The following is a 27,295-nucleotide window of genomic DNA, read 5'->3' on the forward strand; positions in this document are numbered from 1 at the left end:
AAAGCGATAGATGAATGTCTGGACTTGACCTTTCTCAAGAAAATCTGCGTAGCATTTTTTAAAGCATCAAAGTGTGGTGGAAGAAGGAAGTACACCATGTGTCGGTTACTAGGTAACGACGATAACAAAACCCTGAGAGAGGTGAGAGTGGCGTCTCCTCAGGTTGTCAGGTAACAAGCGCGACAAGCAGAGGGACACCACAACAGCAGCTGCACTTGCACATAAGCCCAGCCTCACGTTTCACTTCTCGAGTTGCTCCTTCTGAGCCCCTCTGAAGGCAGACAATAGCGGGGAACCACACGGAACCAAGCTTATCCTGGTCCCTGCATGGAGTCAGGTTGGCATAGGACAAAACCTGGGGCTGAGACGTCTAAGGGGCTTAAGGGGATCTGTTTTCCCTCCGTTAGGACTCTGATCACCTGGAGAATGTGCGTGAGTTCCCTGAGTCTCGGCCTTCTCCCAACGTTCAAAATAGGTGACAACTGCTACTTCAGAGGGTATTTTGGAGGAGTTAAAAAAAAAAAAAAACATGTAGGAAAGGTACCTCGAGTCTCTCTTGGCATTTGGCAGGCATTTGATAAGAGGAGACTCTGGCTATGAAACCATCAGCTTCATTACCGTATGAAAAAGAATGGGCAACAGGGAATGTAGAAGAAAAAGAAGTTTCTTCATAAGGCATAGATGCCTTGGGAGCTACTTTATTGAGTCTGAATTCCTTGAGTGGCTTAAAGTAAATAAATGTTCTCAGCCTGAGCGTATGTGTTTGGCTCTTACTTCACAGTTGATATTCACACGGATGGCAGGACTATGACTCTTAAATTAAGTATTCACTGAGTAGACTTTTTCCCCCCAAACAAACATATAATTAAGATGTCAGGGTGTATGTGTGTGTGTGTGTATGTGTGTGTGTAGAGATGACTCCTCTATAATACAGCATAGAATTAGGGAGCTGAAAGGGTTGTTCTGTTATATACCACTAGCTGAATAGGATAATTCTCTGGCCAGATAACAATAAGTTTATCTCCATTCAATGTTGCTAATCTATTTCTGCTCGAATTCATCATTTGCTCCCTGAGTATTGCTTTATGTGTTTGTATGACAGCAACTGAGGACGGGGGCCTCCAGGGGGTCTGATGGTCCCTCCTTTTCCTCTTCCGCATCAAGTCTCTGTCAACAGTGCTAGTCCCTGTGGAAGCATGAGATTCCTAATGCCTAAAATAGGTAATTCATTGCTCCCTTAAGAGAAACAAGCCAAATGAACTGATGAGGCCAAATAAGCCAACTCTGTAACCATGTGTGGTTCAGAGGGGATTCAATTCTATGAAGACCGGAACAGCACCGAGAACATATTGGAGGGAAAATGCGATTGAACAAGGAAATTAATGCCAGGCTTATATCTGAGCTTTTTTACTTCCCACAGATGTGCTATGCTCCATCAGCACCCAATCTTCCCAACAGTCTCAGAAAATTCCTAAAGAGCTATTAAAAAGTAAATTAGTAAGCCGTCTCATTTCATAAAAGATCCAGACTATAACTTGCCACAACTAGCCAAAAGCAAAAGCCTGAAACATTATAAATAAGAAGCAGAAAATTATATTAACCCTAATTTATTAACCTTCATTAAGAAGGAAGCTGTATTATTTACAATAGCCAAGATACAGAAACAGTCCAAATGTTTATCGATGGATGAGTGGATTAAAAGGATGTGAGTGTGCTGCAGTCCATGGGGTCGCAGAGTCGGACACAACTAAGCAACTGAACTGAACTGACTGAGATATGTAAATAGTAGAATATTATTCAGCTATAACGGGCTTCCCTGGTGGCTCAGATGTAAAGAATCTGCCTGTAATGCAAGAGACTTGGGCTCAATCCCTGGGTCAGGAAGATCCCAGGTGGGTACTGGGCTACCCACTCCAGTATTCTTGCCTGGAGAATCCCATGGACAGAGGAGCCTGGCAGACTACAGTCCATGGGGTCGCAAAGAGTCGGACATGGCTGAGCTGCTAACACACACACACATTCAGCTTTAAAAATAATGCAGTTCTGCCACTTGTAACGACATGGATGGACCTTGAAGGCACTATGTTAAGTGAAATAAATTAGACAGAGAAAAATGAATACTGTATGCTTTCACTTTTATGTAGAATCTTTAAACCTAAGCTCAAAAATGCAGATAACAGAGTGGTGGCTGTCTGAAATGGAGATTGAGGGGTGAGCAAAAGGGGTGAAGATACTAAAAGTACAAACTTTTAGTTATAAAATAAATAAATCATAGGGATGTAATGTACAATACTGTGATTATAGTAAAAAATACTGTATTGCATCTTTGAAAGTTTAAAGTAAACAAATCTTAAACTTTGTCATTAAAAAAAAAAAGAAGAAGAAGAAGAAGGACGCTGTATTTGTTTAGGAAAAACCCCTTAGGGTGGAAGGTGAGAGCCCAGCCCAAGGTTGCCTTAATTTGGATGAAACCATTCCATGCTAGAGGAGATGATGAATGTATCCAGGAGAGAACAAAAGAGTGAAAAGGAGACAGTGGAGGATTACATATTCTACAAGGTGGTTCTTACTTGTGAACCTCCCAAATCTTTAATAAAATTGCTAAAACTCAAAAATATATATTGTTATAAAACTCAGTGAAGAATTTTGTACCAGGTTTTGGGTGAAACCAAAGCAATAAACTTGGGAGCAGGAGACAGAGGAGGGGGCGTACAGAGAGAAGCACAAGAGAGGGAGCTGATTCCAGGGCAGTGGAATTGGATTTGAGTGCAGTTTAACCAGACCCTTACAGGACAGGTCCTTGGGTCACGTGGATACACAAGTTTTTGATTAGTGGCCAGTGAATGTAGATTTCTTAGCTGAAAATTTCACCTTCAAACTACACAGGGCACTTATTTTACATTTATAAAGTTACTTGCCCTAAAGCTCTGTTGCTCAAGAGATGGGCATACACAAGATATTTTAAAAGAATGGTGTCATATAAAAAGAACTGTTCTGGCTTGTGGTCAATTTTTAAATGATTTCCCCTTAATAGATTAAAGGACATCCATTGCTGACCTTCACTCAACCAAAACGGGAAACAAGCTCTCCTTAGATCAGCAGTTGGCTACTCCGGGTTAGTGGAGAGAGTTCTTCTGTGAAAGGTCTCTGCTCAATATTCAACAACATCATTGTTTTCAGAATGCCTCAAGCCAGGAAGGATCAGCACACTTTTTTTTTTTTTTTAATTTTGATCATTACACATTTTAACAATAACTTTATTTTCAGCCCTTTCCAACAGAAAACTTGCCTGCAAAATAGATCTCAAAAGTACACTGCCTATTACAGGATAAATTAGGCAACTTTCTTATCAAGACTTGTCCAAGGATCATTAGTTTAAAGCCATCAGCGTACATGCCAAAGAACAAGAGATGACAGTCAGCGACACAATGTTGGCACACAGGTTAGAGATTCCAAAACCAACTCCTGCCCACTCCAGCCACAGAGAAGGTCAGAGGAAAAGAAAATAATGAAGGAGGGAAAATGAAAACAGCTTCTGTGGACAGAATCAGTTTATACCCTCAACTTTTCTTTAAGTTGAGACCCTTTTTTTAGTAGAGATCTTAGCAATGTCAAGTGTCCATAGCAAGTGTTGTCCATGGAAATCCTGAAATGATTAGCATCTCTCATGGCAGAGTAACATTAACAGGCCCTGAAATCCTCCTTCAAGACAGGTATACATTGGGATGCTCCTCTCCAACCAAAGATTAGTCAAGCGGGATGGTTTTCTCCTCCAAGTACAACAGAAAAACCTACGTATCCACAGAAACAGTTTCTAGAGCTTATTGGTTTATTTGCTCTATTCCAAGTCCCAGAAATTGAAATGATCTTTCCCATAGGGACCACCTGCTCCATCATGATCTCTGACCCACCCTTTGTTGAAGAGGGAAGAGGAGGAAGAGAGTGGACTCACCAGCTGATTGCTGTACCAGTACAGCGACGACCCCTTCAGGACCACCCAGAACTTTTTCCATTTGTTGCCTAGGAAAGTTCCTTTCTCCTTTTTCTTATAGAGCCACCCTTGGCAGTCAGCATGCCCCAGGTCTTTACATGATATCCTCCTTCGACTCATGCTGAAAAAACCTGCAAACAAGTACATGAAAAAGTACGTAACGTCGTACCCTGCTTTATAAGACAGAGTGAAAGGGAACTGTACACTGTTTACCTTCAGGAAGTTGGATTTTTGTACCAAGATCTATGCAAAGTAAATGTGAAAATTAAAGTAATCTACCGATTTTATTTTTAAACATTCATTTGGTGCTTAGAAGGGACAAGATCAAAGAAACAGTGAGACACATACAGGTGTAAGTCTAAGAACGTTCTTCAATCGAGTAAATTGAAAACATGAAAATCATGATTCTGGCAGGCACATCACTGCACTAACCAGCTTGTTGCCACAATAATAGCAGTAGTTATGCAAGAGATGGAAAAGGGTTAATGCCCACCTAGAAACACAGCCACTTGCCGACTCAGTGCCAGTCTTTGTAAGCTCTATTGACATACCACGGGGGATTAATCCAAATGAACAGCAAGCCATCATTTCTTAAAATCGATCCAAAAACAAGAACCCCACATTAATCTGCCATCCACGTCCTGGTATTAGCATTAAGACAGACAAACATCGGATCCCAAAGAAGACATCCAGGAGAACACGACACTCACACACACACACACATAGGGGATAAAGAAACAAAAGATCTAATTACCTTGAGTTTTCTTTCTCTGCTTCTGACGCAAGGGAACCTGCTGGAAATGCAAGAAGGAGAGAAAAGAGGAAATTTCTGATTGTGTTGTAACATTTGTAAAGAGAGAAGGAGGGAGGAGGTGGCAGTGTTTATGAGCAGGATGGAAGCTAAAAAAAAAAAAAAAAACGACTCTCCCAGCAGAGCTAAAGGGGCGCTTACTAGCTGAGGCACAAAATGTGCTAATTAGAATCAATAGACATCTAGCTGCACCTGAAAACTACGGAACACAGCATTTATCACTAATGTTTCCTGTTTCCAGCCACAACCACCTTTCTCACTACCACTTTAGTTATGACAGGATAGTGTTCACTCAAGTTCTTAAAAATAATAAAAAATCTCCCCTTTTATTCTTTGTGAGAGAAGAAAAACTTATAGCATGCTTTATTTTGTGCCATTTCTAAAGAGCAACAATTATTTAAATAAACCTGGAAGACAACCATTACAGTCTCACAGGACTACAGGTGTACATCAGACTACTAAATTCATGGTCCTGCTACCTCCATCGGGTTGCATGTAAACCACATGAATTAACCATCCCAGAAAAAGAAGTTCCACAACCTCTTTTGGTGAGGTGTAACTACCTATCAACCCTCCTTATTGGGAAATTCTGATTTGCAGCCAGGTTTAATTCACATATTGTCTTATGGAAGATAAATTAATTACCAATTTCTATTTTATACTAGCTCTTCTAAGATTCAAATTAGAAAAAAGATACTATATCTGAAATACACATTTTTCACAGTACATTTTAAATAATTCAAGTAAAATCATCAGACTATAAACAAAAACAGAAAAAAAAATCTTTCAACTGGCTCTGTATGTGTGTGAGATTTTTTTTTTTCCTCCATTATATCTAAGCTGAATTCAGTCAGGGTTAAATGACATAATCTTTTGAGTGGAGAATTTGAAAAAAAATGTACATAATCGAAAAGGAGTTCTAAACATTGGTATGCAATTCTATTACAAGAGCTTATAAAGTTATTCTAGATGCACCTGGCTAATATCCTCTGTATCTAACTATTGCTTTAATAATTACAATGGTTCTATTATATTTTTGAAGAGGGAATGTGACAGAGTGGAAGTAAGATGGGATTTTTAAATCCAGAGACCTGAAATCAACTTACAGCTGTTGTAATTAGTAGCTGTGTTACCCAGGGAAAAGTCAGTTTAGCACTCAAAACCAACTTCCTTCATTTGTAAAATCAAGATATTTATAAATCCAATCCCATAAGTCTCATAAGTATTTAATATGGTTGTACACAAAAATGCACTAAAAACTAAAAATCCTTTATGTATGCATGGTAATATTATATGATTATAGATGTAAACAAATGTTTCATATATAATAAACAAAAATTTCCTATCAAGTTTTAGGATAGGTAGGATTTGTATTTCTCTCAGATGTATTTCTCTAATCATTTAACTTCAGTGATGAAGTTAAAGTGCCTTAAACTGTATTTCCTGAGACACCTCATACTGACTTTTTACTTTACAAATATTAGAATAAAATTTTATTCTTGAAGAAATAAATCATTCTTTTGAAAAATGGACATGACAAAGGCAATATCTGCCCTAAATTTTAGTCAAGAGAAGACCTGTTAGAGCCATGACAGGCAACAAAAATGTAGGTATTTTTGACCAAATTCTAGTCATTTCTACTTCATAAGATACCTCCCACACTGACCTGCATCCTGATCTAAAGTTCCCACTATTCTCTCCAACGTTCTTTCTCCTGGGCTTTTTTCTATATGCAATTATCTGAGTTCAGCAAAGCCCATTAACAAAATATTTTAACCCAAATATACTGTTCAGATAATGTATTTTATTTTGATAGCTAGAACTTAGCTGACAGCCAGGACTGAAAAAGAAGAGAGTAAGTCAATTTAGACAGTGGGAATAATTTAAGAGAATCTGGGGTCCAGGAGACCCCAGGAAGCTCTCAAGACAAATTAAGAACCACAGGGAGTAGGAAGAAAAGGGAATTATGGACAGAGGCAGTCCTAGACCATTCTGGCGCATCTGAACAAGGTCAATCGCATTAGCTGATAAAAAAGAGCAGCTTAGAAAGGAAGAGAAAGTAGGAGAGGACACTGTAGTATCCGTGAAGGGAGGCAGCCCACGCTCCATCCCTCCTGACTGGGAGCAGGTGAATCTCCTCCACCCATTAATTATAGGCTAGTACTCTCGCCTGGAAAATCCCATGGACGGAGGAGCCTGGAAGGCTGCAGTCCATGGGGTCGCTAAGAGTTGGACACGACTGAGCGACTTCACTTTCACTTTTCACTTCCATGCATTGGAGAAGGAAATGGCAACCCACTCCAATGTTCTTGCCTGGAGAATCCCAGGGACGGGGAGCCTGGTGGGCTGCCGTCTGTGGGGTCGCACAGGGTCGGACACGACTGAAGCGACTTAGCAGCAGCAGCAGCAGGCTTCCCAGGTCACGCTAGGAATAAAGGTATCTCCTGTTACCAATGCAGGAGATGAGATGTAAGAGACATCGGTTCAATCCCCAGGTTGGGAAGATACCCTGGAGGAGAAAATGGCAACTTGCTCCAATATTCTTGCCTAGAAAATCACATGGACAGAGAAGCTTAGTGGGCTATGGTCCATGGAGTCCATAGAGTCCACTCCAAAGAGTCTAACACAACTCAAGCAACTCAGCACAGCACAATTTGACAAGGTCTTTCCAGTTCTACCATACAAGCTGATGGCTGGTTCTAGAGAAAACCCTCTATCAAACTGCACACTCTGTCTCAACGTGGCCCCAAAACAGGCCTCGGTCTATGCTAGATTCTTGCACCTGGACTAATGAGAAGTGGGGCTCTAGGCTGGACGATACCTCAAGCAGGTTGAGCACCCAAAACCGAGAGGACTTTATTCAGACTTTTTTTTTAAAACTCGGGCAAGGAGTTTAGTCACTGAGTCAGCCCTATGCCTCAGACAGAACTTTTCCTAAGGCAAATGATCATAAAATCTGTGTAAGTGTTCAAACTGTTTCCCCCAACCAGAAGCTGAGCTGCATATTACAGGAACAATAAATTAGTGGGAATTGCATTTTCACTTGATCGACATGAACTTGAAACCTAAATTGGTTTACAAGAAAGAATGAAAACAATCTTGAGAACTTTAGTAAGTTTGAGATATGTCTAACTCCTCACAACAGGAAGTGGAACCCACGAGCTCGTCAGTTTCAAAAAGATCTCACATGTGGTTTATTCCACTAGATGAGCGAGAAAAAGCCAAGCAAACAGTGAGCACTTTATGAAACCATTTTTTTTGATAGGGAATTATAACCATTATAACAAATGTGTGTGTAAGTATGCTCAGCCATGTCTGACTCTTTGTGACCCTATAGACAGCAGCCCGCCAGGCTTCTCAGTCCATGGGATTTCCCCAGACAAGAAGACTGGAATGGCTTGCCATTTCCTGCTCCAGGCGATCTTCCTGACCCAGGGATTGAAGCTGTGTCTCTTCATAACAAATATCTGAAGCCTAATAAGGTGTTTTTCTCACAAGATTTTCTTCCTATTGGGATATTGTAGGTAAAACTTAAAATTCTGAATTTGCCCTAATTTGGCTCTAAAATTTGAGGAAATTTTTCTTTTAAATACATATTTCCTTTGTATTGAAAAAGAGTATTTTTCTTTTACTTTTTAAGCAGGGGGGGTTAAAAAAATTCACTTGGTCATTAATCGCTCAAAAACACATGCTGTATAAATATACAAAGGAACCAGTGTAAAATATACAAATGGACCTCCTCTGATATTGAATGATGGTGTTCACATCCAAGTTAAGGGTAATTATTATACTGATTTCTAATTTATATAGCAATTAAATCTTAAAAGGTACAATTTACCTGTGACATATTAAAATTCACCATAAAATAGTTTGTCATTACATCAAACTTCACAATGATCGTGTCTTAAAATTACACGGTGATATGCTATGATGCAATGGCACCCCACTCCGGTACTCTTGCCTGGAAAATCCCATGGACAGAGGAGCCTGGTGGGCTGCAGTCCATGGGGTCGCTAAGAGTCAGTCACAGCTGAGCGACTTCACTTTCTCTTTTCACTTGCATGCATTGGAGAAGGAAATGGCAACCCACTCCAGTGTTCTTGGCCTGGAGAATCCCAGGGACAGAGGAGCCTGGTAGAAGGCCGTCTATGGGGTCGCACAGAGTCGGACATGACTGAAGTGACTTAGCAGCAGCAGCAGCATGCTATGATGGGTCCTGATTTGCGCCATTTTCCCAAGTTCCATGGTATAAAACCTCACAGCATTGTCAATTTTAAGCTACCAATACTTTAAGTGGCCAGCAGCCTGAGCCAAAGGACACAAACAGCCTCAAAGCTCTAGGGTAGTATTAGTCACTCTGTCAGTCTGACTCTTTGTGACCCCATGGACAATAGCCCACCAGGCTCCTCCATCCATTGGATGTTCCAGGCAAGAATACTGGAGTGGGTTGCCATTTCCTTCTCCATTAACCAAGCTACAAAAATTCCTAAATTTTTTAGGGCCAAGCCAGCTCCAGCTGATAAAACCATTAGGGAGTTTCTCTACAAAACACATTTGCCCCCCTATAAAAAAAAATCTCTCCTTTTTCCTGGCAAATTAAACTCAATTTTGTAAAGAGAATTTTCAAGCTTTAAATATTAAAATTTCACCTGTAAAAATACATGAAAAACTTGCTACTTTTTTTCAGAAGACTAGCTACCTTAAATATTACTAAGTTAATATGAAAAGAAACCCTCTGATAGTGAAAAATGAAGATAGATAAGAGACTTTATAATAACAATAGACAATAATTGAAAACAATGATAACCAAGAAGCATAAAGCTTATAGTTAGATAGTGTTTGCCATAGCCAGGGTGAGTCTTTTCATAAATACTTGGACTGAATTGTCACATTTACAGCTTAGACATTATTATAATGCATATTTTACTGAGAAGAAAATTTTTAAATTAATTTTTAATGGAGTATAATTGCTTTACAGTGTTGCATTAGTCTCTTGCCATACAGCAAAGTGAATCAGTCATATGTATAAGCACATCCCCTCTTTTTTAGATTTCCTTCCCACCATTTAGGTCAGAGGAGAAAACTGAAGTAAATCAAGGTTTAGTGTTTTGCCCAAAGTCACAAAAGGAAATGGTAAAATACATATATTTATTTTAAGAATAAAATTCACAAAGTAGTAACCTTTAAGATATTTGTTTTGGTTGTTGATGTTATATAAAGTAAGAGAAGAGAAAAGCAGGGATTGAAGTTTGAGGAGAAGCTGGATGCAATGGCACTTTCTACATTGAAGAGAAACTGGAGAAATTAAAGAAGAACTAGGGAGAAGAGGAAAAAGAAGGAGAAGAAAAAGAAGGAGGGACAAGGAGAGGAGGGTGAGGAGGAGGAAGCTAGAAGGTGGAAAGTGAGGGAGAGAAACGTGTCAGGGAAAGAGTGTCTAGCTTAATCAGTGGAATAAATGACAACAATATAGAGAACTGTGGTGTTGGAGAAGACTCTTGAGAGTCCCTTGGACTGCAAGGAGATCCAACCAAGGCACCCTAAAGGAAATCAATCCTGAATGTTCATTGGAAGGACTGATGCTGAAGCTGAAACTCCAATACTTTGGCCACTTGATGCGAGGAGCTGACTCATTGGAAAAGACCCTGATGCTCGGAAAGATTGAAGGTGAGAGGAGAAGGGGATGACAGAGGATGAGATGGTTGGATGGCATCATCGACTCAACAGACATGAGTTTGAGTAAACTCCGGGAGTTGGTGATGGACAGGGAGGCTTGGCGTGCTGCAGTCCATGGGGTCGCAAAGAGTCGACCCGACTGAGCAACTGAACTGAACTGATAGAGAATATGGCTTAAGTAGAGAAATGACAACCCACTCCAGTATTCTTGCCTGGAGAATCCTATCAACAGAGGAGCCTGGTGGGCTACAGTCCATAGGGTCACACAGAGTCAAACACAGCTGAAGCAACTTAACACAGCAGCATTTATAAATATATACATATATATCCATAGTAAACATATGGGAAAATAGCATATATAGTATTTATGAGTCTAGAGATTTGGGAGAAGTCTGGAATAAAGATGTAAAATTAGGAATCATCAGCATATAGAGAGTGGAAATCTTGAGTTTGGGTAAGATCACTCAGATGTGTAGGATGTAAAAGGAGTGAAGTCAAAATCCAAAGGAAGACCAACGCATTTACACAGAACTAAGAGGAATGGAGACTGCCAGGAGACAGAGCAGACAAGCAAAGGAAAACAAGAAAATCAGGAGAGGGATTGTCGTGGGAGTGAGGGAAAGACTGAAGGGACAGGTGAGCCAAAACCATCAAACACTCACCAGTATAAAAGAGAAAGAAAAAATTACTAGAGACCTTGGCAAAACAGTTTCATCATTGTGTTGGCTAGAAAACAAATTTCAGTGGGTTGGAGAGTAATGGGAATTTAAGAAGTTAACAGAGCACTAAAGACTAGTCTCTCCAGAATCTTGACTGAAAAGAGGAGACATGATAGTAACAGGAGTCCTAGAGCCAAAAGACAGAGGTTGTTACACGTGTTTTCAAAACTATGCTCCTGTGCTTATAATCTCTCCTGCAATAAACTATAGACAAACACTTGTTCACTGACAGTCGGATGTTGAAATTGAAAAGCCATTTAACTACATGATATCAAAAGTCTCAGCTGTTCATATTCTAACTCACTGAGTACACATTTCTCACTTCCTTCTTTTCTTTCTTAGCTTTTACTTTATTTTTAAGGGAATGAAATATGAATACATGATATACAACTTCCCTTTTCCATTTCCCTCTCATTCACCCCAGGTTACACTAAACCGAATGTGATATTTGTCATTCCCATGCAATTTTAGTATTTATAAGGAGCATTTAACAATACCATAAGCAATAGCATTAATGGGTGGTGGTGGTTTAGTCGATAAGTCGTGTCCAGCTCTTGCGACCCCATGGGCTGCAGCCTGCTAGGCTCCTCTGTCCGTGGGATTCTCCAGGCAAGAATACTGGAGTGGGAAAAAAAAAAAGAGTACTGGAGTGGGAAAAAAAAAAAAGAGTACTGGAGTGGGAAAAAAAAAAAAGAGTACTGGAGTGGGAAAAAAAAAAAAGAGTACTGGAGTGGGAAAAAAAAAAAAAGAGTACTGGAGTGGGAAAAAAAAAAAAGAGTACTGGAGTGGGAAAAAAAAAAAAGAGTACTGGAGTGGGAAAAAAAAAAAAGAGTACTGGAGTGGGAAAAAAAAAAAAGAGTACTGGAGTGGGAAAAAAAAAAAAGAGTACTGGAGTGGGAAAAAAAAAAAAGAGTACTGGAGTGGGAAAAAAAAAAAAGAGTACTGGAGTGGGAAAAAAAAAAAAGAGTACTGGAGTGGGAAAAAAAAAAAAGAGTACTGGAGTGGGAAAAAAAAAAAAGAGTACTGGAGTGGGAAAAAAAAAAAAAGAGTACTGGAGTGGGAAAAAAAAAAAAAGAGTACTGGAGTGGGAAAAAAAAAAAAGAGTACTGGAGTGGAAAAAAAAAAAAAGAGTACTGGAGTGGGAAAAAAAAAAAAGAGTACTGGAGTGGGAAAAAAAAAAAAGAGTACTGGAGTGGGAAAAAAAAAAAAGAGTACTGGAGTGGGAAAAAAAAAAAAGAGTACTGGAGTGGGAAAAAAAAAAAAGAGTACTGGAGTGGGAAAAAAAAAAAAGAGTACTGGAGTGGGAAAAAAAAAAAAGAGTACTGGAGTGGGAAAAAAAAAAAAGAGTACTGGAGTGGGAAAAAAAAAAAAGAGTACTGGAGTGGGAAAAAAAAAAAAAGAGTACTGGAGTGGGAAAAAAAAAAAAAGAGTACTGGAGTGGGAAAAAAAAAAAAGAGTACTGGAGTGGAAAAAAAAAAAAAGAGTACTGGAGTGGGAAAAAAAAAAAAGAGTACTGGAGTGGGAAAAAAAAAAAAGAGTACTGGAGTGGAAAAAAAAAAAAAGAGTACTGGAGTGGGAAAAAAAAAAAAGAGTACTGGAGTGGGAAAAAAAAAAAAGAGTACTGGAGTGGGAAAAAAAAAAAAGAGTACTGGAGTGGGAAAAAAAAAAAAGAGTACTGGAGTGGGAAAAAAAAAAAAGAGTACTGGAGTGGGAAAAAAAAAAAAGAGTACTGGAGTGGGTTGCCATTTCCTTCTCCAGGTGATCTTCCAGTAATCGAACCCGGGTCTCCTGCATTGCAGGCAGATTCTTTACCGACTGAGCTACGAGGGAAACCCTAACAGCATTAATGGAGGTGTTTAATTTTCAGTATTTTTTAGATTTTTTTTTTTCCCCATGTTGAGGTAAGTAGTTGTAGTTCTAAGACAACAATGCTGCTGCTGCTGCTGCTGCTAAGTCGCTTCAGGCGTGTCCAACTCTGTGCGACCCCATAGACGGCAGCCCACCAGACTCCCCCGTCCCTGGGATTCTCCAGGCAAGAACACTGGAGTGGGTTGCCATTTCCTTCTCCAGTGCATGAAAGTGAAAAGTGAAAGTGAAGTCGCTCAGTCATGTCCGACTCTTCATGACCCCATGGACTGCAGCCTTCCAGGGTCCTCCATCCATGGGATTTGCCAGGCAAGAGTACTGGAGTGGGTTGCCATTGCCTTCTCCAGATTTCTATGCAGAGACTTCCATTTCAGGAAAAAGTTTTCCCTTGGCATTTCTTTTTTCCAGGAAACATTTAGGGAAGGAAATTTATTTTAAACAATTTTTGAGAAAACACTGTCATAAAGTTTTGATCTAAGAGAACTGTGACATTTCTTCCCCACTAGAGCAATCCCTGAAAGCAATTCTTGAAAGCTTTAGGTAAAAGAATTGTGTACAATGGTAAACAAGATGTTGTGTCACATTCTCTCTGAGCTTTGTCATCCTTAAATTAAGGCTGCTTTCCTTCCTTAGCTAAAATGCTGTTACTGAAATCTGAGACTTTAGTAATCAAGCCTTTAAGACTCATATTTATCTATTTATTTTAATGATAAACAAATCATAAAAGAAAACTAAGCATACTGATTTAGTGTATAATGCTGAATGACCACAGTATCGTGCTGCTTGCTGTTGTTTAGTTGCTAAGTCATGTCTGACCCTTCTGCGACCCCAAGGACTGTAGCCCACCAGTCGCCCCCGTCTATGGGATTTTCCGGGCAAGAATACTAAAGTGGATTGCCATTTCCTTCTCCAGGGTGATCTTCGTGACCCAGAGATCAAACTCAAGTCTCTTATGTCTCCTGCATTGGCAGGCGGATTCTTTACCACTGAGCCACATGAAGAAGCACAGTATAATGTACGGAAAGCCTTATACGAACTACACAATGGATGTTTACTGATTGTACCAAATATAATCATAATGGTGGAAATTTCCCCAAAATCTTTGACCCAGATCCTAAAGGTGTTAGGCGAGTGCTTTCTTTCAGGTCACAAGTTGGTAGATTATGGATTTTGTTTATTCAACCACCCCTTACTGCACAGTTACTCAGTGCCAAGGACCAGCAATTCAGTGGCAAGAAAGTTTTAACACAGCTTCCAGGGCAACACAGAGGAAAGAGAACTGAGCAAGGATAACAAGGTCTCACCCCATCACAGTGCTGACCTAAAACTGAGGAGTCAGAGCCGGGCCTCCAGATAAAGACCTATGCATAAGAGGATGTGGCACAGTAATGCAGGTACAATCAGGAGGCATGGACCACACACAGAGGATGGCAGGATTTGGGGGTGGAAACCGTGTTCAGAGGAGCCAAGTCACATCACGAAGAGCCTTGTAAATTATGCTGGAAAGTACAAAGTTCATCTGAAAGCCAATGGAAGCCATTGAACAGATGGGAAAAGATGAGTAGAAAAATCACGTCTATGTGTAGGCAAATTCACCCTGGCTGTTGTTGGGCAGGTAGAGGTTGGTTGAGGGGTGGGGAGGAGACAAGTGCAGAGAGAAGCAAAGAGCCCAGTGAGCAGGGGGAGGGCAAGTGTTGCGAAGATGGGAACATATTGGGCTGTTGTTACATCTTCTGGAAAAACCCAAATAGACTTTTTGGCCAACCCAACATTTAGGTGTTAAAACAGACAGAACTTAATGAGCTAATCCTTTTGATTCTGTGTGAAGCTTTAGCTTTGAAAATCCTGCTGCTTCCCTTCAGAAGAGAGAAAATCAGAGGCAAGAGAAACATACTATCAGATAACAACAATTCAACAAAAAAAAGAACAGTGTTTTTTTTACTGTGCACATAATAAAATTTCAAATGCGTAGAGTCTAGTTTCTTGAACTAGCACTATTTACATACCACTTCAATGATACCTATCACGTCGGGATCAATAAAAGTCCCTTAGAAGTATCACCCTGCCCCCACCAGGTGGTCGGCTCCTCCTCTAAGTACCCCAGCACCAAGCAGAGAGCTCAGCACACGCAGCTCAATACATGTTATTTTAATGGAAATGAAGGGTAATTTGGGATGTCATTAGGTCAAATGTGTCAGGCCTATCAAAACCACCTAGCATAAAAATAGGTCTCTGGTGCTACATATTATTTAGAGAACAAATGACAGCAGAAAATGGAACTAATTTTCTAAATGGAAAGATAAAGTAGGGTAACCACTGAAAAGCAGCTGGAAGAAATGCTTGAGAGAGATATTAAGCGTTCCCAGCCAGACACTGATGGCTGTGAGATAAAAATAACAGGAAAACTGACACACAAGGAGAGCTGAGCTGATTCAGTCAAGGGGTGGAGGATGATGGCTCATGAAATGAGAAAGACCCAAAAACAGTTTCCACCAAGAACAGAATCCACTTGTGCCCGGAACCAAAGGGGAAGCAGGTTACATATTACACGGTTAAGAGCCCTAGATTGGGAGTTCCAGGATAATGCATTAGTCCTTGGCTAATCAGATTTGCCATCTTTGTTCAAAAATCCAAGGCCATACTTTTTTTTTAAAGACATGGAGATTTTGACTTGTTTCAACTCACCATTAAATCTCCAATTCCTACGTAGTAGGTGGCTGACACATAATAAACTCAGGAGAGGTAATCAGTGAACATTAAATGAATGTTTCAATGAATCAATTTATTCATTTGAAGTCCTTAGGTGCTCTCATTATCTTAATTTCCATTTCCTCTTAAACATATAAGATAAACGCTTTCCAGCTGGAAGATTACTTTTTTTTTTATCACAATTAAACCCTGCATTATCTTTCTCAAGGACTCAACAGTCCTAATTCTTTCTTTTCATGCCATTTTCCCAAATAACACATACACATGCTTATAATCACATGCATTTTTTCTTTTAAAATTTCTCATAAATTTTGGATACTCTACACCTGAGTTTCCCTGATTCTGTCTTTACAGATCTGTGACCTCTGTGTGCTTTTGCCCGTGACCTCCTTTAATATCCTGTATACACAGCTTTGATCTCACACAGAATGATCTCTGTTCGTTTCCAAGGCAAACCATTCAATATCATGGTAATCCAAGTCTATGCCCCAACCAGTAACGCTGAAGAAGCTGAAGTTGAATGGTTCTATGAAGACCTACAAGACCTTGTAGAACTAACACCCAAAAAAGATGTCCTTTTCATTATAGGGGACTGGAATACAAAAGTAGGAAGTCAAGAAACACCTGGAGTAATAGGCAAATTTGGCCTTGGAATACAGAATGAAGCAGGGCAAAGGCTAATAAAGTTCTGCCAAGAGAATGCATCGGTCATAGCATACACCCTCTTCCAACAACACAAGAGAAGACTCTACACATGGACATCACCAGATGGTCAACACATAAATCAGATTGATTATATTCTTTGTAGCCAAAGATGGAGAAGCTCTATACAGTCAGCAAAAACAAGACCAGGAGCTGACGGTGGCTCAGATCATGAGCTCCTTATTGCCAAATTCAGACTTAAATTGAAGAAAGTGGAGAAAACCACTAGACCATTCAGGTATGACCTAAATCAAATCCCTGATGATTATACAGTGGAAGTCAGAAATAGATTTAAGGGACTAGATCTGATAGAGTGCCTGATGAACTATGGACGGAGGTTCATGACATTGTACAGGAGACAGGGATCAAGACCATCCCCAAGAAAAAGAAATGCAAAAAAGCAAAATGGCTGTCTGAGGAGGTCTTACAAATAGCTGTGAAAAGAAAGGAAGTGAAAAGCAAAGGAGAAAAGGAAAGATATACCCATTTGAATGCAGAATTCCAAAGAACAGCAAGGAGAGATAAGAAAGCCTTCCTCAGAGATCAATGCAAAGAGATAGAGGAAAACAATAGAATGGGAAAGACTAGAGATCTCTTCAAGAAAATTAGAGATACCAAGGGAACATTTCATGCAAAGATGGGCTTGAAAAAGGACAGAAATGGTATGGACCTAACAGAAGCAGAAGATATTAAGAAGAGATGGCAAGAATACACAGAACTGTACAAAAAAGATCTTCACAACCCAGATAATCACAATCGTGTGATCACTCACCTAGAGCCAGACATCCTGGAATATGAAGTCAAGTGGGCCTTAGAAAGCATCACTATGAACAAGCTAGTGGAGGTGATGGAATTCCAGTGGAGCTATTCCAAATCCTGAAGGATGATGCTGTGAAAGTGCTGCACTCAATATGCCAGCAAATTTGGAAAACTCAGCAGTGGCCACAGGACTGGAAAGGTCAGTTTTCATTCCAATCCCAAAGAAGGGCAATGCCAAAGAATCCTCAAACTACTGCACAATTGCACTCATCTCACACGCTAGTAAAGTAATGCTTAAAATTCTCCAAGCCAGGCTTCAGCAATATGTGAACCGTGAACTACCAGATGTTCAAGCTGGTTTTAGAAAAGGCAGAGGAACCAGAGATCAAACTGCCAACATCCACTGGATCATGGAAAAAGGAAGAGGGTTCCAGAAAATCATCTATTTCTGCTTTATTGACTATGCCAAAGCCTTTGACCGTATGGATCACAATAAACTGTGGAAAATTCTGAAAGAGATGGGAATACCAGACCACCTGACCTGCCTCTTGAGAAATCTGTATGCAGGTCAGGAAGCAACAGTTAGAACCGGACATGGCACAACAGACTGGTCCCAAATAGGAAAAGGAGTATGTCAAGGCTGTATATTATCACCCTGCTTATTTAACTTATATGCAGAGTACATCATGAGGAATGCTGGGCTAGAGGAAGCACAAGCTGGAATCAAGATTGCCAGGAGAAATATCAATAACCTCAGATATGCAGATGACACCACCCTTATGGCAGAAAGTGAAGAAGAACTAAAGAGCCTCTTGATGAAAGTGAAAGAGGAGAGTGAAAAAGTTGGCTTAAAGCTCAACATTCTGAAAACTAAGATCATGGCATCTGGTCCCATCACTTCATGACAAATAGATGCGGAAACAATGGAAACAATGGCTGACTTTATTTTTCTGGGCTCCAAAATCACTGCAGATGGTGACTGCAGGCATGAAATTCAAAGACGCTTACTTTTTGGAAGAAAAGTTATGACCAACTTTGATAGCATATTCAAAAGCAGAGACATTACTTTGCCAACAAAGGTCCATCTAGTCAAGGCTATGGTTTTTCCAGTGGTCACGTATGGATGTGAGAGTTGGACTATAAAGAAAGCTAAGTGCTGAAAAATTGATGCTTTTGAAGTGTGGTGGTGGAGAAGACTCTTTAGAGTCCCTTGGACTGCAAGGAGATCCAACCAGTCCATTCTAAAGGAGATCAGTCCTGGGTGTTCATTGAAAGGACTCATGTTGAAGCTGAAACTCCAATACTTTGGCCACCTCATGCGAAGAGCTGAATCATTGGAAAAGACCCTGATGCTGGGAGGGATTGGAGGCAGGAGAAGAAGGGGACGACAGAGGATGAGATGGTTGGATGGCATCACCGACTCCATGAACATGGGTTTGTGTGGACTCCAGGAGTTGGTGATGGATAGGGAAGCCTGGTGTGCTGCAGTTCATGGGATTGCAGAGTCGGACATGACTGACCAACTGACTGAACTGAATTGAACTGACACACAGCTTTATATCTAATCTTTGCAAAAATTTTCCATTGAAGCACATTTATTCTCTTTATTGTTCTTCCCTATATTCACCGTGATTATTCATATTCTATTATCAAACACACACCCATTCATGTGCAAAAAATCAGACTTCCCTCTTTCTGCAAGTTTTAGATAGTGAATTTCCTAGGTTGCATAAGCGACTATAATTTTCATTTTCTTTTTTGGTTTTCTGCACCCTTGTCTCCCAAACTATCCACCATTTTTCATCATTAGCAAAGATTTCCTCATTTAGAAGGAGCATCAAAACAAAAGTGCTCTTTGCCTTCTCTCCCTCTGGAATATGAAATTTTTATCAAGCAGAAAATTAATATGTTGTCCTGGTTTTTAGTAAGGTGTCTCTTCCAGGAGCTGTCTAGTTCACTCAATTTCTCTATCATTATAATACAACTTGCCTTGACATCCATTTCTTAATGTGCATCAGGAAACCACTGTCCACATTCCCTATTTGGCAGGAAGTCTATACTATATTTTCTTAACACCCCACTTCTGCTTCTGCTTTTGGCTCTACCCCAAAAACTCTGTCCTACGCATTCATCATGAAGTCATTAGATTTGCCAAAAGATGCACACCATCCAATCCCACACTGCACTACAGCCTCTTCTATTTGAAGTGTCATGTTACTTATACTAACTTCTCTATTTTCCCTGCATAATCAACCAATAAAGGGGCTTCCCAGGTGGCACTAGTGGTAAAGAATCTGCCTGCCAATGCAGGAGACACAAGAGATGCAGATTCAATCCCTGGGTCAGGAAGATCCCCTGGAGGAGGAAAAGGCAACCCACTCCAGTATTCTTGTCTGAAAAATTCCATGGGCAGAGGAGCCTGGTGGGCTACAGTCTGTGTATCCCCTTCCATCTGAAGTATCATGTTACATCAACATCTCTATTTTCCCTGCATGAGTTTCTTCATCTAGTAGAGGAAACTTGCTTAACTGACTTACCTAATTTAGGCAAATTTATGGCCATAAAATTATTTTTAAAGGAACCTATAATTTTGGCATAATAATTAGCAGAATTATTCCCATAGAAGTTGCATGAGAGGTTATACTATACCAGAATTAATTGAAAATAGGGACAAATTTATGTACATTATGTCAAAATCATGGTTATGTTTCATGATATTTAAACAGCTAGGGGTCTTAAACAAAAGCTTGGTGATCATAAGAAACTTTCGAACTCTAACAAAGGGATCATTTAATTCTGTTGTGTGTGTTAGTCGCTTAGTCGTGTCTGACTCTTTGCAACCCCATGGACTGTAGCACGCCAGGCTCCTCTGTCCATGGAATACTCCAGGCAAGAATACTGGAGTGGTTTGCCATTTCCTTCTCCAGGGGATCTTCCCAACCCCTGGATCGAACCCAGGTTTCCTGTATTGCAGGCAAATGCTTTACCATCTAAGCTACTAGGGAAGCTCTTTCATTCCATTATGACTAATGAAATGGACAATAAGTAGTTAGTCGAACTTAAAATCAACCTAATTTTTTACTCATTCATCAAACTGACGATACTTAAAGTCTGAATATTCCAAAGAATACTTACAAGCTCATTGCCATCAGTAGCCATGTATGACGTCAGATTGGTAGAAACAAAAGCTAGAAGAGAAAAAGCATTTTCAGTTAAATGTTGGAGGAAATCACTCTTAAAATTGTATATCTTCTTGACAGGAAGAAAAGCACTTGTATTCTGATTGATGAATTTCACAATAAAAGCAATTCATTACAAAGCCTTTTAATTCAGAATAAGCCAACTGTTAAAAACTGAGTTCATAAAATAAGCCAGAATTTTAATTGCACATGTGTCAGTATTTGTTTCAAGTCTACAGGAAGATATATTATATATATATTTTTATCTACTTAATATTGTACTATGGGCTTCCTTGGTGACTCAGTAATAAAGAATCCGCCTACAATGAAAGAGACACAGGTTCCATCCCTGGGTCAGGAAGTTCCCCAGGAGAAGGAAATGCAAACCTATTTCAGTATTCTTGCCTGGGAAATCCCAAGGACAGAGGAGCCTGGCTACAGTCCATGGGGTGGCAAAGAGTCAGACATGACCCAGCAACTTAACAACAATACTGAATCATACATAAACATATGTTTTTGAAAAGTGAAAATATTTTCATCTTCAAGATGAATAACAATGTAAGATGTGGACATATCTGATCTATTACTATTGTTCTGATGGTATTAACTGAACAATTTCAAAAATGTAACCAATCCCTCAGCCTCAGAAATCTCAACTTTAATATGAAGATGAGCCCCCTTTGATGTATTGCACTTTGTAGTGGATTACCTGAGAAACAAGACACTCTGGTTTCAAGAAAAGAAGATGAAAACAAAAAGACGAAAATCTCATATCTTCAGACTAAGAAAAAAAATCTACTTTGATAAGCAACAAACTTGTTAAACATCCACAAGCCACTGAAACTCTCTGCAAAGCAAAAAGCCTTTCACCTCTCCCAGTGACAGATCCATACCCCATGTGACTTTATTTCTTACACCAATCGTTCCCAAATTCTGAAAATGCATAGCCCTTCTTTACGTCAAAAATGCCATATTTATATTACACTGATATGAATAAAACATTTATTTGTAAAATGCCAAAGAGAAAAACCACAATAAAAAAAAGACTGACCAATTTACTTAATTTTTAACTCACTTGTTTAAAAAATACAGTCAAACATAAATGGAAAATCAAATCACAGGCTGGTGAAAACATTTGCAGTATTCATTTAAAAAATCATAGCATAAACAGTTCTCTTATTCACCAATAAGAAAATAATAAGTAGACTGGGAGACCAAGACGGTGTAATAGAAGGACATGGAGCTCACCTCCTCCCACAAATACATCAAAAACACATCTACATGTGGAACAATTCTCACAGAATACCCACTGAATACTGAAGATCTCATAGAACCAACGCTGCAAGAAAGACCACCGCATAACTGGGCAGGATGAAAGGACAGAACAAAGAAGCTTGGGATGGACCTGAGCTATGAAAGCCTCTCTCACTCTGGGACCCCTCAACCAGATATGGAGTTTCAGGAGCTCAGAGGAGGATGCAGCAGCCAGCCTGCAGGAGCAGGACAGAGAGAAAGGTGCCCAGAAGGTCCTGGCCACCTCACTGCACACCCCAGCCTGAGATGCATCACTGGTGGAAGGCATGGTGGTGGCTGGTTGCTGGTACACGGGACTTCAGCAGACAGAACCAGGGAGAAGATTTGGTTTGGATGCAGAGACAATTCCAAGGGCCTCAAGAATGGTTCAGGCCACTGGAGGTGTGTATAGGACCAATGGGAACCCTATTTGTAAATGCACGTGCAAAGGGAGTGGCATGACCCCACCAGAGCAGCTTCATCCTCAGCTTGCTCACGGGGGGTGCAGCTCCACTCTACAAGCTCTGGGCACACACAAGCACGTGTGGGTGGCCCACACGCAGGGTGGGACTGAAATCTGAACTGATTCCTGGTGGGTGCATGACTTTCACAGAAGATTTACGCCATTGGCAGCTTCCGGAACACAGCACCGGAAGGACTTCCAAGCTGACTACCGGCTTTTCCTTTGCTGAGGTGGGGCAGAGGGCAGTTTTGTCAACAGTGCGCTTCGTGAGCACACACAAGAGTGACAGGGACCATCACAGAAAGCATGTCCCAGTGGATAGCTCTGGCGGAAAAATACCCACGGGCTCCGCTACCAGTAAAAGTGCGCCAGTCCTGCCTACCTCACACGCAGCTTAGAACCAGATCTTAGAGCTTCTACTCCAACAGCTGGAGAACAGGCCCCGTCCTTGACAGAGCTATGACAACCGCAGAGCAAAGAGGAGACCCCTCCAAAAACGAGTGCAGCCTCTGGTCACCACAACATAACCTTCACCCCCGACGAAGGGGAACTGGCTGGCACACCACCCCTGAAGAACAATGTGGCAGGTACCAAAAGCAGCCCCGGCATTAATGAGACTCATATAGAATGTTCCCACATAAAAACAGCCCTTCAGGACCACAACAGATAACTGTTTCTCCTAAATTGAGTCACAGAAATACAACTAAAATGAAGGAGCAGAGAAACTATTCACCAATAAAAGAATAAGAGAAGTCACCTGAAAGACCAAATAATGAAACAGGCTTTTTCAGTTTACTCAGACCCTGAGTTCAAAAAGGAAGTAATACAAATTCTGAAGAAATTAAGAAAGATTATTGCTAGAAATAGGGATCACTGTAACAAGGAACTGGAAACTATAAAGAGGGGCCAATTAAAATTAGACAACTCAATTGCCAAGATGAAAACTGAGCTAAAGGCAATAAATAGCAAATTAAACCATACCAAACAAAAAAGTGACCTAGAAACTACCCAATCAGAAGAGAAAATAGATAGAAAAATGAAAAAAAGAAGGCAACATATGAGACCTATAAGATAATATAAAGCATGCCAATCTACACATAATAAGGGTACCAGAAAGAAAAAAAAGAGAAAAGGGGATCAAAAATGTATTTGAGGAAATTACAGCTGAAAACTTCCCAGACCTAAAGAAGGAAACATATCCAGATACAGGGAGAAAAGAAAAGTCATAAAGAGGAAGTAAAAAGGCAATCTCTTTGAAAATCATGTCAAAAAAAAAAAAAAAAACACCTTGAAATAAACCTGATCAAGGAGATGAAAGACTTACACACTGAGAACTATAAAACATTGATAAAGGAAACTAAAGCCAATTCAAAGAAATGGAAAGATACCCCATGCTCTTCGATTGGAAGTGTTAATATTATTAAAAATGACCACACTACCCAAAGCAATCTACAGATTCAATGCAATCCCTACAAATAACCCATGACATTTTTCACAGAATTAAACAATCCTAAAATTCATATGGAACCACAAAATACACAGAATTGCCAAAGCAATCCTGAAGAAAAAGAACAAGAAGCAAGACTCTCCCAGACTTCAGACAATACTACAAAACTACAGTAATCAAAATAGCATGGCAAGGACATGAAAACAGACATATGGGTCAATGAAACAGAATAAAGAGTCTAGAAACATACCCACAGACCTATGGTTGATTCATCTTTGACAAGAGCAGCAAGAGTATACAATGGAGAAAAGACAGTCTCTTCTTCAACAGGTGTTGTTGCAACAGCTTGACAGCTGCATGTGAATCAATGAAGTCAGAACAGTCCCTCACACCATACACAAAAACGAACTCAAAATGAATTAAAGACTTAAATGTAAGAAACTATAAAGCTCTTAGAGGAAAAGATAGGCAGTACACACTTTGCCATAAATCACAGCGAGATCCTCTTTGATCCATCTCCTAGAGTAATAGAAATAAAAACAAAAATAAACAAATGGGACCTAATTAAACTTAAAAGCTTCTGCAAAGGAAACAATAAATAGGATTAAAAGACAACCCTCAGAATGGGAGGATATAATTGCAAATGAAACAACTGACAAAAGATTAACCGCCATAATATATAAACAGCTCATACAGTTCAACGTCAGGAAAACAAAAAGCCCAATTAAAAAAATGGACAGAAAACCTAAACAGACATTTCTCCAAAGAAGACATACAATAAACACATGAAAAGATGCTCAACACTGCTAATTATTAGAGAAATGCAAATCAAAATTACAATGAGGTATCACTTCACACCAGTCAAAATGGCCATCATCAAAAAATCTACAAACAATAAATGCTGGGGAGGATATAGATAAAAGGGAACCCTCCTACACTGTTGGTGGGAATGTAAACTGATACAGCCATTATGGAGAATAGTACAGAGTATCCCTAAAAAACTAGGGAAAAAATCTACCATATGACCCAGCAACCCCACTACTGGGCATATACTCTGAAAAAAACAGAGTTCTGAAAGACACATGTACCCCAGTGTTCATTGCAGCACCATGTACAACAGCTAGGACATGGAAGCAGTCCTGTGCATAGACAGATGAATGGATAGAGAATACATGGTACATATTTACAATGGAATATTACTCAGCCATTAAAAAAACAAATTTGAGTCAATTCTAGTGAGGTGGATGAACCTAGAGCCTGTTACACAGAATGAAGTAAGCCAGAATGAGAAAAACAGATATCATATATTAATGCATATATATGGAATCCAGAAAAATGGTATTGATGAACCTTTTTGCAGGGAAGGAATGAAGATGCAAATGTGGAGGATGGACTTGTGGACACAGTTGGGGAGGGAGAGAGTGGGATGAATGGAGAACGTAGCACCAACAAATATGCTATCGTGTAAAATGGATAGTTGGTGAGAAGTTGCTGTATAACAGGCATCCCAGTCCGGTGCTCTGTGATGACTTAGAAGGGTGGAATGGGGGAGGGGAGGGAAGCTCAAGAGGGAAGGGATTGATGTATAATTATGGCTGATTTGCATTGTCATATGGCGGAAATCAACACAACGCTGTAAAAATTAAAAAACAAAAAAGATTTAAATACAAGACATGACACCATAAAACTCCTAGAAGAGAACATAGAAGGAATGTTCTCTGTCATAAATTGTAGCAATGTCTCTTCAGGTCAGTCTCCCAAGGCAAAAGAAATAAAAATTAAAAAAAAACAAATGGGCCTAATCAAACATAAAAGTTTTTGCACAGCAAAGGAAATCATAAACAAAACAAAAAGACAACCTATGGAATGGGAGAAAATATTTGCAGATTCTACAACTGACAAGGGATTAATTTCCAAAATATGTGAACAGCTCATACAGCTCAATATCAAAAAAAAAGAAAAAGGAAAAAGAACCAACCCAATCAAAAAATGGGCAGAAGACCTATTCATAAATAGACATCTCTCCTAAGAAGACATACAAATGGCCAGCAGGCACGTGAAAAGACACTTAACATTGCTAATTATTAGAGAAACGCAAATCAAAACTACAATGCGGTATCACCTCACACTAGTCAGAATAACTGTCATCAAAAATTCTACAAATAGTAAATGCTGGAGAGGATGTGAAGAAAAGGGAACCCTCCTACACTTTTGGTGGGAATGTAAATTGGTGCAGCTACTGTGGAGAATAGTATGGAGATTTCTTTAAAAACTAAAAATAGTTACCATGTGATACAGCAATCCCACTCCTGCCTCTATATCCAGAAAAGATGAAAACTCTTAACTTGAAAAGATACATGCACCCTACAGTAGCCAGACAAGAAAGCAAGCTAAGTGCCCACTGACATGTGAGTGAATAAAGAAACTGTGATATGAATACAATAGAACATTATTCAGCAATAAAAAAGAATGAAATAATGCCATTTGTAGTAACATGTATGAACCTAGAGATTATCATACTAAGTGAAATAAGTCAAACAGGGAAAAACAAATATCGTATTATGTCAGTTACACATAAAATCTTTTAAAATGATACAAATGAACTTATTTACAAAACAGAAACAGACTCGCGGATAGACAGAAAACAAAACTGTGATTACCAAAGGGGAAAGGGGGGGAGGATAATTAGGAGCTTCATATTAATAGATACACACTACAGTATACAGAATGCCAGGCTGGATGAAGCACAAATGAAATGCAGGGCTGGATGAAGCACAAGCTGGAATCAAGATTGCCGGGAGAAATTAACAATAACCTCAGATATGCAGATGACACCACCCTTATGGCAGAAAGTAAAGAAGAACTAAAGAGTCTCTTGATGAAAGTGAAAGAGGAGAGTTAAAAATTTGACTTAAAACTCAACATTCAAAGATCATGGCATCTGGTCCCATCACTTCATGGCAAATAGATGGGAAAACAATGGAAACAGTGACAGACTTTATTTTGGGGGGCTCCAAAATCACTGCAGATGGTGATTGCAGCCATGAAATTCAAAGACACTTGCCCCTTGGAAGAAAAGTTATGACCAACCTAGACAGCTTATTAAAAAGCAGAGACATTACTTTGCCAACAAAGTCTGACTAGTCAAAGCTATGGTTTTTCCAGTAATCATGTATGGATGTGAGAGTTGGACTATAAAGAAAGCTGAGTGCCGAAGAACTGATGCTTTGAACTGTAGTGTTGGAGGAGACTCTTGAGAGTCCCTTGGACTGCAAGGAGATCAAACTAGTCAATCCTAAAGGAAATCAGTCCTGTATATTCATTGGAAGGACTGATGCTGAAGCTGAAACTCCAATCCTTTGGCCACCTGATGCAAAGAACTGACCTACTAAAAAAGACTCTGATGCTGGGAAAGATTAAAGGAAGGAGGAGAAGGGGACAACAGAGGGTGAGACGGTTGGATGGCATCACCAACTTGATGGACATGAGTTTGAGCAAGCTCTGACAGTTGGTGATGGACAGGGAAACCTGGCGTGCTGAAGCCCATGGGGTCGCAAAGAGTCGGACATGACTGAGCGACTGAACAGTATACAAGACAGATAAATAACAAAGTTCTACTGTAGAGCACAGGGCACTATATTCAATACCTTATAATAACCTATAATGGAAAATAATCTGAAAAA

At 39.8% G+C, this 27,295-nt stretch overlaps 1 protein-coding gene across 24 annotated transcripts in view; it reads right to left on the reverse strand.

The window, feature by feature from the left end:
• IPCEF1 (interaction protein for cytohesin exchange factors 1) overlaps window positions 1-27,295 on the reverse strand; it is a 164,461-nt gene that overhangs the window by 67,903 nt on the left and 69,263 nt on the right. For 14 of the 24 annotated variants that reach the window (XM_086318422.1, XM_086318427.1, XM_086318421.1 and 11 more), the window contains 3 exons: window positions 20,366-20,418; window positions 4,746-4,785; window positions 3,953-4,122 (listed from right to left, as the gene is read on the reverse strand). In XM_086318422.1, coding sequence (XP_086174548.1) covers window positions 3,953-4,122; window positions 4,746-4,785; window positions 20,366-20,389 — 234 coding nt within the window. In that variant the 5' untranslated portion in view covers window positions 20,390-20,418. Of the gene's footprint in view, window positions 1-3,952; window positions 4,123-4,745; window positions 4,849-20,365; window positions 20,419-27,295 lie in introns of those variants that run through there. The other 10 variants (XM_086318433.1, XM_086318434.1, XM_086318435.1 and 7 more) reach the window with 3 other exon arrangements.

The sequence above is a fragment of the Bos grunniens genome, chromosome 9, assembly GCF_055505025.1.
Source record: "Bos grunniens cultivar Pamir isolate PY7600 chromosome 9, Bosgru_T2T1.0, whole genome shotgun sequence".
Classification (NCBI taxonomy): Eukaryota; Metazoa; Chordata; class Mammalia; order Artiodactyla; family Bovidae; genus Bos; species Bos grunniens.